At 43.4% G+C, this 13,894-nt stretch overlaps 1 protein-coding gene across 1 annotated transcript in view; it reads right to left on the bottom strand.

Moving 5' to 3' along the window:
- The window catches only part of SATB2 (SATB homeobox 2), a 113,616-nt gene that overhangs the window by 38,074 nt on the left and 61,648 nt on the right, over window positions 1-13,894 (bottom strand). The window contains exons 6-7 of the mRNA XM_009643572.2: window positions 13,473-13,894; window positions 223-435 (exon numbers count right to left, since the gene is read on the bottom strand). The exon at window positions 13,473-13,894 is cut by the window's right edge and continues 61 nt beyond it. Of these exons, the coding sequence (XP_009641867.1) occupies window positions 223-435; window positions 13,473-13,894 (635 nt within the window). The remainder of the gene's footprint in view (window positions 1-222; window positions 436-13,472) is intronic.

Below are 13,894 nucleotides of genomic sequence, written 5' to 3'. Positions count from 1 at the left end.
ACATTTTTTTTTACACTTATGGCATTGATTAAAGCTAAAATCATCATCACAATGTGTTGCTGAAATCCACTAAATGTTTCTTAACAGCCACTCCAAAACCTTACAAAAGGATTTCCACTATTCATCTGAGCAAGGGGAGCAACAGGCAGGAGAAGGGAGGAGAGGAACTCCTTCCCTGGACTAATCCACACAACAAACAGGTAACAAGGAATTGCATCTTACCTGGGGGGTTCTGGAGGAGCTTGGGCTGCTGGCAGCTGAAGACACCATGCTCACATTGGGGTTCATACTTCTCTCTCTCTCGTCCTGATAGATACGATCCCGCTCCGAATCAGGCAAGTTGAGGAAATTCTGCATTGCCCTTAAGTTTACCAGCAGGGACTGGGAAGCTGTCCTAGGGTCTTCTTCTTTACGCAGGATCTCTGACAACAAGCCCTAGTTCAAAAAAAAAAAAAAAAAAGAAAAAAAGCCCAGTCATGTGTTGGGTGTTGTTTTTTTTTTTTTTTTAAATTTGTTTAGTGTAGCCAGCTGGGTTGCAATACTGAGAACCTACAGCAGAATCTCATGGGCTCTCCCAGAGGGGATATTTTGTAGGAAAGTGTTTGTCTTCTGGGGGCTGGGGTTTATTTTGGGACTGTCCTATTCTAGCACTGTAATAAGCTTCTGAGTATGGAGATGCTGGATAGGAAGGTAGGTGCACTGGGTAGAAGAAATTGCAGTTACGACCAGGTGCTTGCTGCAAATATTTTAGGAGCTGTTAGATCTCTCCGTCTCTCTCTCTCTTTTTACTTGAAGCTGGGAACACTTGGCAATCCTGCTCATCTTTGACAAATCTGCCAAGGTTGGTAAATTTAGTTTCGACATTTAAACAGTGCAGGAGGTTTATAAAGAAAAACGTTTGGCTGGTTTTTGATGTTCTGTCCGTTCATTTTGGTTTGGACAGTCATTTCTGAGAGGAGAAAAATGGAGCAATAATAAAGCTTTAGAATCTAGCTTTAGGGATTTAACCCATTCTTTCATGACTCATTTTAAAATACCACAGGCTTCATATTGCAACCATGAATGACACAATATTAGTCTAGTTTTTACAAAAGCCATTATTCCAGGAGGTAACCAGCACAGCACTTCCATAAAAAAAAAAAAAAAAGGAAAAAAAAGGAAAAAGAGTTGGAGAGATGAAAATGTCATTGGAAGAGGCTTAAATCTAATGATGGGATTAAATATATGCATAACTGTACACACTCAACAGTTCCACAGATTATCTAGAAGTTAAAGGCAGAACACACAAGCCTGGATCAGGGCCTATAGTAATGACTGGGGCACAGCGTGTGCCACCAGCTTCCCCAAGGCACCCCCTCACATCCAACACATCACCAAGGGGTATTTCACTCCAAAAAGCAGTAACAGCAATTTCCTGAACTATCGATGTTTAAACGTACTGGTGTGCAAAGCAGAGAGGGACTATTTCTGCCCATCAAGACTACTTATAACATATCGTAAGAAATGGCGGTCAGCGGCCATTTTTTAAAGGCTCTTCTGCCAACGTTTCCCTGAGCAGCCCAATACCCGTGCTGCCTGCCATGACCCAGAGGCTCTCTGCACCGCTGCTCCCAGGAACGCCAGCCACAGAAGCCGTGCGAAATCCCAGTCGGAGCTCGAAGGGCTCACCTCAACCTACTGCTATGAGAGGAGCGATGCTCAGCGACCGCGTGCGAAGGGACACCGCAGTGCCCTGGACACAGTTCAGCTGTTGCTGTTGACACGAGCGTTTTGCAGCTACTTTACAGCCATGACTGAGGCAAACTGCCTTATGAGTACAGTCAAGGCTTACTCCTTTCTTCTAAGAAAAATGTTACTAGAAAACAACTACATAGTCAAAACCTGGTAATATTTAGTCTTAGTTTATTTTCTTCCGTATCAGAGAGTCTCCTCCAAAAAGCCTTGCTAAAACACTGCCACTACAGTTGGCCGATTAACCAAATGCCAACATTTTTAGTATATATTGATCTTATTTACCAGACTTCCTGACAAAACCAACAGACCAGCAAACGATGTATCTGTATCTGCATTTATCTGCTATCTGCTGTTAAACACCTACATTAAAACACATACATGAAAGCCCTACTTCAGCAGTGTTTATGCCAGAAGTGCTCCAAACAAGCTTCACACACAATCTGAAGGTAGGCTGCACACAGCTCCATCTTTTCAGCTCCTCATCTACATAATCAAGCTAAGAGATTCCCAATTACATTTTCCTGCAATTATCAGAGTAGTTACCAGAAGGACTGGAGCTGGGAATAGAGCCATGGTGGGATCGGAGAAAGAAGCCAACCAGTGAAAAAGATCTACACCAGGGAAATGTTTGAGGAAAGGTGCAGTGCTGGGCTGGCCCTGGGCTGGCCTCTGGTATTCTCTGCAACCTCAACACAACTGCATGCTAATACCCGGCTTCTTCCTCAGGGTTTACCATCTCTCAGAGAAGCTAGGGACATTTGAAAAGCTGTCCAAAGTTCACCAGCCTCACAGGCTGGGGGAGATTAACCAAAAAAAAGGACATTACAGAAGCCTGAAGCCATGACTCGAATGATTCCAAGATCAATACATCAAGTCCCTATTATAATTTTCCCTTAGTAGAAAATTATCCAAATGCAGTAAGTAAATGAAATATCAGTTCCACAGATTTTCCAAATGCTTAATTTCCTGGGTCTTTTAAAGGATTCATAACTTATTTTTTTAAAAGAAAGTATCACCTTCAAGAATTAATGGGTTTACCTTGAAAGAAAGGTACCTGAAAGCTACTGGAGCTGACTCTAAGACAGCTTTCTCTCCCCCCCATCTTAGCCTGGCTGAATTTATGGTCCAATTTCAAAAATGGAGAGCAGAAACATATGTGAAAGCATGCCAGCAATTACTTTTCAGTGCAGTCATTGACTCCCTATGTAAATCAGAGACTTACAGGTACAAGTGGCTTGGCCATGGCACTAAGAGGCAGTGAGATACCAACTCTTGCAGCCCCTGGCAGGGGCCAAGCCCTGCTCCCCCATGCCCCACAGGTAGAAAACCTGGTTGCAAGGAAGGTTTTTCTGCAGCTCCTCCCAGTGCTTTGGCAGCTTAGGAACCATGTAAACAGCAGGACGGATAATAAGAAAACTGACTCGGAGGGAAAAATCTCATGTCTTCCTGCAACTGAAGATAAACAAGGCTGGTAAACAACAGCAGCTAGATAGCCGAGTGATAGGGTAGGACAATAAAATAAAGTATCTTGAGAGCAATAACGTTTACAATAATGTAATTCTGAGCTACTGAAGTATACACAAACTAACCAGTGAGCAACATTATAAAAAATAAAGTGATATTAAATAATCTGTTCAGCCTTTTTGTCACCTGCAACAAATTAGGCTTTCAATATGCAAAACATCTTCCTTCCAGAAAAACAAATGATCATGATTTCATTTAATTGTAATTTAATGAGGCATAATGTATTTTTTAAAGTGATATACACCAGGTGTGTGGTGAGGAAACTGGCCCAGCCAGACAAACCCTACTGTTTCTATTTTTGAGAAAACCCTAAAGCCAGCCAGGGACTGTTTTCATTTCTGCAAATTATGTTTCTGCTGGAGAGGGTGAGGGAGGGAAACCCACAGCATTCATACATTTGTTATAAAATTCCATTGGCTAAATTAGCTCATTCCAACTTACTTACATCTCGCATATTAAAAAAAAAAAAATAAAAAAAAAAAAAAATCGGCAGTTTGCAGGGTAACCAGCTCTGCAATCCTAAAAGATGATCCTCAGGGACTAGAAAGTCTCAAACTGATTTTAGATAGCCAAACAGATCTTCTATATTGAACACAGCTCTCATGATACATTTTAGAATATGTAGCTTGATAGTATCTTTGCTCTTCCACTCCTGTGCATAATTTTTAAGGCAGTTGCTGAAGAGGCAACTGATGAAAAGTTTAATGTTCACACAGGCCGTGCTCGTGAAAGAGGTGTGCGCTCACCCTGAGCCAAGGACTCCGCACAGGCACAGTTTGGTTTACGCTTGGAACTTGCACCATTTTTTAAATTACACACTGGATACATAATTGACTTAAAAAAAAAAAAAAATAACCAGAGGTGGAAAAAGGAGCAAATGTCCAATCAAAATAAAAAAAGTCATTGGAGCTATTTAAGGTAGGAGTAATTCTGACAGTGTTTTTTCAAACTAGCTGAAATCTAGTCCTTCAAAACCAAGCCAGCAAGGTCACTGTTTTGGGGGTTTGCTTTGCACTCATTCTACGAAACCCCATTTGTGAACTCGTTTCTTTTATTTTTATTAACTACAGAATTTCCAGGAGGAACAACCCAAACCTCAGGGGCAAGAAATCTTTTTTTTTTTTTAAGCAACTTCTAAAAGACGCAGTACCATGTAAGAGTGCATGTTATTCAGACTGACTCCTACATCCAAAGGACCAACTGACCAGTCATCGAGGCCAACCCAAAGGCTTGACCAAAGCCCACAGAAGGCAAGCGAAGCCGTTCTGCCTTCTTCCCAAAGGGCTTTGGCTCAGGCCTGGAAATGACATCTCAGTGGGACAGCAGACTGCACTACCAGTGACCAGACCTCGTACAGACCTAAGCAACACATCTACAAGAGCAGGCACTAAGGTTAAAAAGGTTCAAAACAGGCTTTGGACAACCAAAATGCTGGCCAAGGCAAAAACTTAAATAAACTCAACTAATGTGCTAAACCTCAGTTTTTATGATCTGTATTAGGAGATTATATATATGAAGGACCGAAAAAGCATAAACACTTTTTTCATACTTTTGGTTTATTTGTGCCTCTCCGTACTTCAGCTATTGCCAAAAGCAACAGAGAAAATGCTGAAATACTAGAAAAACATTGCTCCTGTAGTACTTAAAGCTCCAAGTACTTTAAGCTCAGTACTTTTAACTGACAGTCTCGATAGAAAAGCTATTCTGCTTCCCATCAGGTATAGATGTGACTCTGATCAGGATCAGAAAACACAGAAATTTCTTAAAATTCAATATCTGAATCTTAAAGATCAGTGATGTAAACCTGTCCCCTCTCAGCATCTCAGTTCAGCGCACAAAGCCCGTTTCCAGCATGGAAGGCAGCACTCGGGGAATCCCGGGTTAGCCACTCATTCCTACTGAACTACACTGAAATTGTACCTTCAGCGTACAACAACAAACTTGATTTTGCTAAGCTAAGATGACTGCTTGTATTTAAAACTGACTGCTACTCGCAATTGAAAGCTAGAGGAGGCAGGTCAGCCCGGGGAGTTCTGCAGCAGGAGCGCTAACTTCTCATAACACTCCAAGGAAATAAAGCGACTCCACCTGCTGTGTTTTTCCCACATCAAGGCAGAATTTCACCATGACATCTCTTCGACTCTCTGCATTTACTTCAGGTCCCACCTTCAATATTGTCTTCTGGGCTGAATAAGATACATTCAACAATTCTAAAAATACTTCTCTCTGCCTCTTAAGTATACAGCACTCGACAAGAGTATATAAAATACTTGCAGGCTTCTTAGGGCACAAGCTCATTTTCAAATGTTCACTGCTTTGCTTCCATCCCCTTGCAGCCCTTCCTAAATCCAGCTAGGATATGAAGTACAAGTGCTGGAAGTCTCTTAGAAATGCTTATCTTGGCAATGCATCCAGTCCAATTTTGCTGAGCAAAATTGCTTTAGATAATCAGTGGAAATTTTTGAGTGGTTACCCAAACCAAGCACCTTCATATCCATCCTGCCACAGTTTCCATCAGGCAAAACTGTGTTTGCACCCCATTCGCTGACCAACTCTTCTGTCTCAATGGGCAAAACGTGTGGTGCCACATTCGTGTCAGTTCATATGAACTTCAAACTCCGAGGACTTTGCCTGGCTTTCCATCGTAGTAAATGGGAGACCAGCTGTCTCCCACTACCCTTCGGTGTAGCTGAATGCATCACAACAGTCCCTCATTTAAAAGAAATCTCCTGATCTCTAGATTCACTGCCTACAGCCAGAGTATGAGCCTCGTTCTTAAACTCATTTAACTAATGCTAAAATACATACATCTCAGGAGAGAGCTGCTTAGGCACGAAGCATTTAGAGGCTGATTTGAATAAAACTTATACAGGGTGCAACAATGACAATTTGATTTTTATTATTAAAAATGAAGTGTTTAAATCCTCAAAGAAAATGCCGTTATTGCATTAGTTTAATAAAGCCTCTTTTTTATTATGGTATCTCTTTTTATGAGGGAAGACAGGATGTGCATGTGGAGCTGAATGTGGATGCATGGGGAAAAGGAAGCAGAGAAAGACCGACCACCTGCAGCCACAAAGTGCCACCATTTATATGACATGCATGTCAAACCTTTACACTGAAATATGCCGGAAAATGAGCAAAGACGCACAGCTCGTGCACACTCTCTCTATCCATGCATTTGCTTCCAAGGCTCAGAACTCCTGTGCATCAGCTGAGCAGGCAGCAGCCGCCTCCTACAAGCCCACATTCTGAAAGCCTGACTCACATGCTACTTAAGATCTTTTCATTCAGCCTATTAAATACAATTAAGTTAATTGAAACTGAAATTTTGGGCAGTGCAAAACCCACTGTTGGAACAAATATCCCATGTACCAAAAATCTGCAATTTATTAAATTAAGCACTTCCCTTACAGACTGCCTTCTTTCCTGTGAGTACAACAGAACGCTGCTTGTGCCACATTACACACAAGAATAAAACAAGCAGGCAGCATGAAAGGGTTTCATGCAATAAGAGAGAGTTTTCTAGGGGGGAAAAAAAATTTAAAGTCTCTGCACAATGGGGCAGACACCATAAAGATGAATGCGGCATGACTGTCTCACTAGATACCAGGCAAAGAATTAAAGCTGCTTGTCTTCATCTCACTTAAGTTAAAGGGAAAATTATCTGCAAAAGGAATTCTGTCCAGGATTTGGCTCACAAGCAAGTAGAGGTGGAAGAGTTAGTTATTTCAACAAACCGTATTTCTAATCTTAAGCCTCTCAGAGGACCCTTTTCTGATCCCACTTCAGTTCGGGGGAATTTCACCAAAGAAAGGAGAATCAGAAATAAATGAGGGGTCATTACCCACCTCCCTCCTCGCCTGCCTCCAAAGCCTTTCTTTGGAGCTTCCTTACCAACTACGACCCTGCTCTCAGAGCCCCAACCCCTCTATAACTGACCAGCAACACCTCAGCATGCCACCGAAGCGTTATTTTCCCCCTTCCGCATTGCAGAAGCCTGGACTTGCCCACAGTCACACCAGAAGCTTGACTTGCCCAGAGTCGCACACATCCAGCATCGATCCTGCATTTCCCCACTCCTGCAGGTAAGGTACAACCAAGTCCCTCAAACAAGGTGAATCAGTTTAGTTTATTCCACCATAAATTTCACTACATCCAAGGCTGGTAGTTTCCTCCTCCCTGTGCTGTTATTTCCTTTAATCCGAAGAGGGGTGGTTAGGCACCAACTAACCCAGGCAGGGGCCAAGCTGGGTAAGCGCTGCCTTCCCAGCTGCAGGCCAGAAAGCCAACACTCCTCACCCGGAGCTACTCAGGGCGGGAGAGAGGGAACAGTGCTCTTTGGAAAGAGTTACAAGCAGCCTGAACATGCCTGCTGTTTTTACCCAGCTCTCTTTGTATCTGGCACCACAACTGTTTCATTCAAAAAGCTCAGGTTCACGGATATTTCCAGTTTCTGAGGCTGTTCAGCAAAACAAGCACTGGCCACTCGCCCAAACATTTTACTAGTTTTGGCTATTATGTCAAAACATTGGCAAAAAAAAAAAAAAAAAAATTAAAAAAAAAAAGCAAGATATAAACAGAAACACTCATTCAGTCTATAGGCTTTGCAGTCCCCTGGGCACTCCTGAGGAAGAGAGAAGCAGTTCGCTGACCCAGTGATTTAGACTGTCCGTGCTCTTACAAAGAGCCTGACCAACTGTCCTGACTGCAACTCCATGAGCCCGCAGCAAAGAGGGATGCTGAGTTTGTTTGTTTTCCTTTTCCAAAGCAGGATTCAAATTACTTATTTTCCAGCTAGGATTCTGAAGAGCACAGATCACTTCAGCACATCCAGATTTGCTAGAAGAACTTTACAGAGAAGTACAAGGTGAATCAGAGAGAGCATTTTCATGCATTGCCTTTAAAATAGTCCTCTTTCTTCTGTAACCATCACCACCTGCCCACTTCTCAATACATTACAATTTGTGATAAGCAAGCTTTGGTTATTACAACCTTTTGGTTGCACGGTATAGTGCAAGAGGGAGATGGTACAAGGACCCTGCCCTGAGGATGGCCAAAATCCATGTGTGTGTTCTCCTCCAGGAAGAAGTCCATAGCCTTGGTAATAGCTTTGGCCCGCAGTCCCCTTGTCCTGCCTCCCACTTCACAGCAGCTTGGCTGGCCAACGTGAAGGGTGCTCATGCTTTTAGAGGCTACTGGTCACCTAGAAGTTACCCTGATTTAAAGATGATGCATGCTTCAGCCAGGTAGGCATTTTTGGGGATCTCCAGCCTGTACTGACTGCCCCTTTGATTTTGCCACACTGTTTGAGACCAATGAGGGACAGCAGCTCCCCCTGCACGTTAAAACCTTCTCACCCTCTGCAGCATGTATCTTGCAGGCTCTTCCTTCAGTCTGGCCTCTTCAAAGCTTTGACTGCTTTTAAAAATGTGCACAGGGCAATTCCAAGTGCAAGGTGCATCTGCTCTGCCTCTGACAGTTGCACTTCTCCTGTGGATTTGCAGAATTCATAAGACTTTTCTGACTGAATGGTTTTATACAATCAAAAAGTACCAAAGCCTTACAGAAAGCAAAGCTTTCACTAATGACTGTTTTAACAGCAACTTCAGCTTACAGCTTGGCTGCATTACAACATGCTTTATGAAGACACCCTCCATTTTAACATAAAGATATCTGGTATGACCATGTGACTCTCAAGTGTTTGATGGGCCTCATACAGCTCTCTGCCTTCCATTCAAACCCGCTCACGCCCTTGCACGCAGTTTTTAAGACCCAGACAAGGATGCCTAGCTTTCCATTAGCAAGCTATTAGTTCATAGCAGCAGTCCAAACAAAGGGAACAAACTATTTCAGTAAACAACAGATTCAAATCAAGGAGCCTGCAAATTTCCAACTTACAGGCCACAGGCCAGCAGAGCTGCAAAAGGGAGCCAAGGTCAAGGATCTTGGCCATGAAGAACCTGGGCACAAACTATGCAATTTCACGAGCAAGAAAGTGAACCTCCTGCCCCAGCAATACTGCTAACCGCCTTAGTGATGGCAAGCTTTCTCTACTCCCTTGATCCACCCTTCCCTGTATGAGCCCGCGGGCCCCTCCTTACCTTGGAGGGAGGGAAATGGTAGGCAGCAAAGCATAGGGCCAGGAATATAAACATCCCTTGTATGTTGTCCTCTCTACCTGCATCATACCAGGTCTCAACAGAGCTCCTGGAACAGGGCAGAACAGCCTCAGCTCCACCCATTGGGCTACACCACCTTCTTGACAAGTGTGAATAGCAACTCACTGCAGTCCACAAGAGAGGACCACACCTGGAGTTAAAAACTGCAGTGCTGCCAGCTTCCACAAGAGAAAGAAAGGCTACATAGAGCCTAAGAGGGCACCTTTCCAACATGCACCGTTCTTATCATTGCTGAGCAGGTTGTAGGCAACACCAGCTTAGACAAGCATGGTAACATGCACAACCATTTTACATGTTCTGAAGGTTGTGTAGGAAATTTCCTGCTCATTGGAAACGGTGTCATAAAAACCACCTTCAATAACTACATTGCCTCTGTGGGTCTGAGAACTCTCTTCTACCCATCCTGTTTGCTGAATAAATAGGCATGTGGATTCTACAGCAGGGTGAATTAGAATTGTGACATAGACTCTCTAAAGATAAAATAAAAAGAAAGGGCAGAGGTTAGTTCAAGGCATTTACTAAAAATCAGTCCTACACACTTTGAGGGTTCTTCATACTCAGTTTCAAACAATCTGAAAATGTTCACTTTGGAACTTCCTGTTTGAAAGAAACCCTCTTCATGGCTAACACAGCCTGGGCCAGCTCCTAGCCAAACACCCCAGGCAGCTCTCCCATGCACACAGCAGGTACAAAGCTGCCTGATAGTCAGTCCCCATTTCAGAGTGAGACCTCAGTGGGAGTGCTCTGCCCCAGAAAATGCACAGGATTTGTCACAGGTACAAGCAAATATTGTTGTCTTAAGCCACGTATTTCCAACTTTAAGAGGAAGATTTGGATGTTTCACAAACCACTGCACCTCCCCTTCTTCTGACCCTCCTACATCCCCCTTCTCACTCACACATGCATACATACATGTGTCAGCCACTTGTTCCGATGGATTTAGCCTAGTTTGGATCAAAGCTTCCTCTACTTCATTTAACAGATTTGCTCAGATGGAAGGTCTCAGGGGAGAAATAATGTTAGTAAGAGGGGGTTTTTCAGCACTGAGTATGTAGGTCATTGGACTTTAAAATAAATGAGAATAGTTTATCTATTAAACAAGCCTCACAGTACATATTTCATGAAGCTATACTTAATTATATGCTAACGTGCACCACAGAGCTACCACAAAGAAAGATTAAGCAGTGGCCCATAATGCAGTGATTAATACAATTATTAGCTGGCTGGCATACAGCATCTATTATTTGGTACCATCATGAGAAACAACAGAGGTCTGATTTCAAAGGCTGGTACTTCTGTGAAATGCAACAAACCCAAACATTTCCAGAGAGAAATGCATGGGGTCTCTGCACCTCCCAAGGAGAGGATCCTTGGAGGCAGCAAGGGGAACGGAAGGTGGTGAGAGCAGACTTGAACTTCAAGTACTTTTTACAGAGTTTGCTTCTCCACCATGGGTGCGTGGGAACATCCCACATCTACTGTGCAGCGCAAGGCTGACTGCCTTCTTAATACCTCAAACAGTCTCTGACACAAGGGGAGATTGATTTGAGTTGGAATTAAAAGCTGGGGACAAGGAAGCATAAGTATGTATCTACACTCTTTTGCTACGGTGATGGCTTCTAGAGACATGATGCACTATATGCAAGATCCACTGGTCTTCTATATTAAGGCCCTGTAGACTAATGAAACACAGCTGTGAGATGAGCATATCTTTTATGGATGTTTAAGACTTGCCTGTTCTGGAATCAGTGTCATGGACTGTATGATGACCATTACTTATGGTGGAGGCCTAAGAAGTAGGCAATTTTCTTTCCTTTATATAAAAATTATTTGTCTGGTATCTTGTAATGAAGTGATCAAAATAGGGAAGATTTTTTTTTTTTTAAAGAAAAGATAGAGAAGTTAGTGCATCCTAAGATAAATGTCAGCAAGAGGACAAAAGGACTGACAAAACCAGTGATACTAGTACCCTGAATTACAGGCCCCATTTTGTATACGGAACTCAAATGTAAAGTGGTTGGAGGACATCACATCCCATTTCCAGGTACAGTACTGCCCAGTGCTTGGCACCTTCTCAAAGGACATTTCCTTGTCACGTCCACTCAGGTCTGTGCTCCCGATGAGTAAGCTCAGTCTGAATGGTTACATACCTGGTGTCCCAAGTCATAAAGGGCATTTGAAAATGCTGCCAGGTGTGACTGGCCCACAGTCACACTGTCAGGAGTCACTGAAGTTGGGAAGAAACTACATTTCACCCAAAGACCTGGTTAGTGTCTCAAACCCACTAGATCTATGCCAGAATGCTGCAGGAGGTACAAAAAGAAAAAAAAAAAACAAAACCCAACCCAAAACCAAACACCCACCCCAAACCTCCAAACCATACTGCAGCTGATTTAGTCCAGATTCCAGATTATCTGTGGAGAGTGTGGCGCTATCTCTACTGTGGCTGCTAATAAACACCATAGGCAGATGCAATGCTGTGCTACTGCTAGGAAAAGGCCAGAGTGCTCTCTCTCATGTGCTTGCCTTTTCCCTGCTGCCCTAGAAAGTCAATCTGCAATGTCTGGTCAGTGATATGCAAGGCTTGAGGTTTCCTAGACACACGGAATCAAAGCCTTGCCTCCTTTTAAATACTATAGCAGAACTGCTGATTTAACACACAAGTTGCATGGCAGCTTCCTCACTGTGGGGTGAGCTTTTGGCTTAATGGCAGACTTGGGCATTACCAACCCAGCTCTCTAATCTGGTTAAAGCAGAGCTTCATGTTCAGTGACGGTGGCAAAAGCCTCACCAGCAACCTTACTGCTGACCTCTCGCTCAAGTTCAGAATATGTCATTCTGTCAATACCATCTACCTTGATTATACCAGGCTTTATATACGTGTTATGATCCCAGAGGGATGAAAAGCTTTTCCAAATTAAAAACAGCATTTTAAAGAGGAAATACTCATACATTCCTATGCAGTTTTCATTTGATATCCTCAAGGCTAACCCCAGAATTCAAAGTCACGTTGACTGGAAGTGAATGTTTTTTCTGAGTGCAGCCATCTTATGAATTTAATGGAAGAAGGAAAGTAATAAAATGTGCTCCATACTTTAATTAGTTCCCTCATAACATGGCATTTCCAAAATGGCAGTGCCAAAGAAAATCATTAATCCAGGAGAACAGACAAAAGCACTGTATGGGGCAAGGGGACACACACACACGTGGCCTTTGTTTTCTCTTGCTGGTAAAGCTTACCTCAAAGACCAATTCTGATTGCACAAAAGAAATTTGTACCAATATTAAATATGAAGCCACTTTCCATTTCTTTAGCCTTGTTAGAGTATCACGATTGAGAGATCACAGCTGGAATGCCTTGAATGGTATCTGGCAGCAGGATAAATGCAAATGGCTTGTCTTTCTGAACAGGCATTGACCCTGGGTGCTCCAGGTGCTAAGCACAAGCCGATGTTATCATGCGATCATTTCAACATCTGCATTTCACTAGGTGAGAAAACCTGTGTCAGGTGTATGAAAGCAAACACGATCTGCTGCAAATGGCAGACGTCTTTCCCAGCAGTCAGTCTTTAGGCCTATGCACACCTGTCTTACATATTTCTTGTGGCAGTAGCCTTTGGCACTAGTTGCGGCATGAGTTGTACCACAGGAAGGAATTGGGGAAACAACAGAAGCCCAAAGACACCTCTGACTCTCAGAGTCTCTTGTTACCTCTTCCTGGCCATTAGGCAGGGGCAGGTGTGGAAGTTTATAACCACAGAGAGGAACTCAAGGAAGAACTCACACGAGCAGAATTACTGCTAGAGGACAAAGCTCAGGTAATGGCACAGGGGTGACCAAATGCAAACGAACGGCTGTTCCAGGAAGAGTCTTGTTCAACCCTGACAAAGAGACTGGGGGAAAAAAACGGAGGGTGGTTTGACCTGTTTCTATGGCACACCTCCTGCCTTGATCTGCAACAACCATACAGCCCCACAAGAGCCACAACTTTGCCCCCTCAGCACTTCTTGGTTATAGAATAGAAATTGATACCTGTGTGCGGTTGAATGCTACTCTTGCAAAGACAGCTTGAGACACACTGGCTCTCTTCAGCTCATCTCTGACTTGCTGGTAAATATCTGGAGAGACTTCCACCGATGAATTTGATGGCTCTGGTTTGACAGCTCTAGGGATGGGTGGATGATTCAAGAACTGCTGGTTGATAGCTTGTGGGTGCTGGTGAGCCAATAGCCGGCTGACAGCAATCTGTTGGTTTATCAGATGGGCCATTGCTATCTGCTGCCTCACCAGTTGTGGACTGAGCTGAGGAGACAGGAGCCCAGGGTTTATCATTGTCTGCATCGTTGGCACTTGGTTTCGGATTGGAGTACTGTGGTGAATTTGGCCATGAGGAGACTGTTCGTTAGTTTTTCCCAAGGTTGCCAGCTGGTTGATATTTGGTAAGTGCATGGGAC

The sequence above is a fragment of the Egretta garzetta genome, unplaced genomic scaffold, assembly GCF_000687185.1.
Source record: "Egretta garzetta isolate BGI_Z169 unplaced genomic scaffold, ASM68718v1 scaffold297, whole genome shotgun sequence".
NCBI lineage: Eukaryota > Metazoa > Chordata > Aves > Pelecaniformes > Ardeidae > Egretta > Egretta garzetta.
This window is presented reverse-complemented; position numbering and strand designations above follow the sequence as displayed.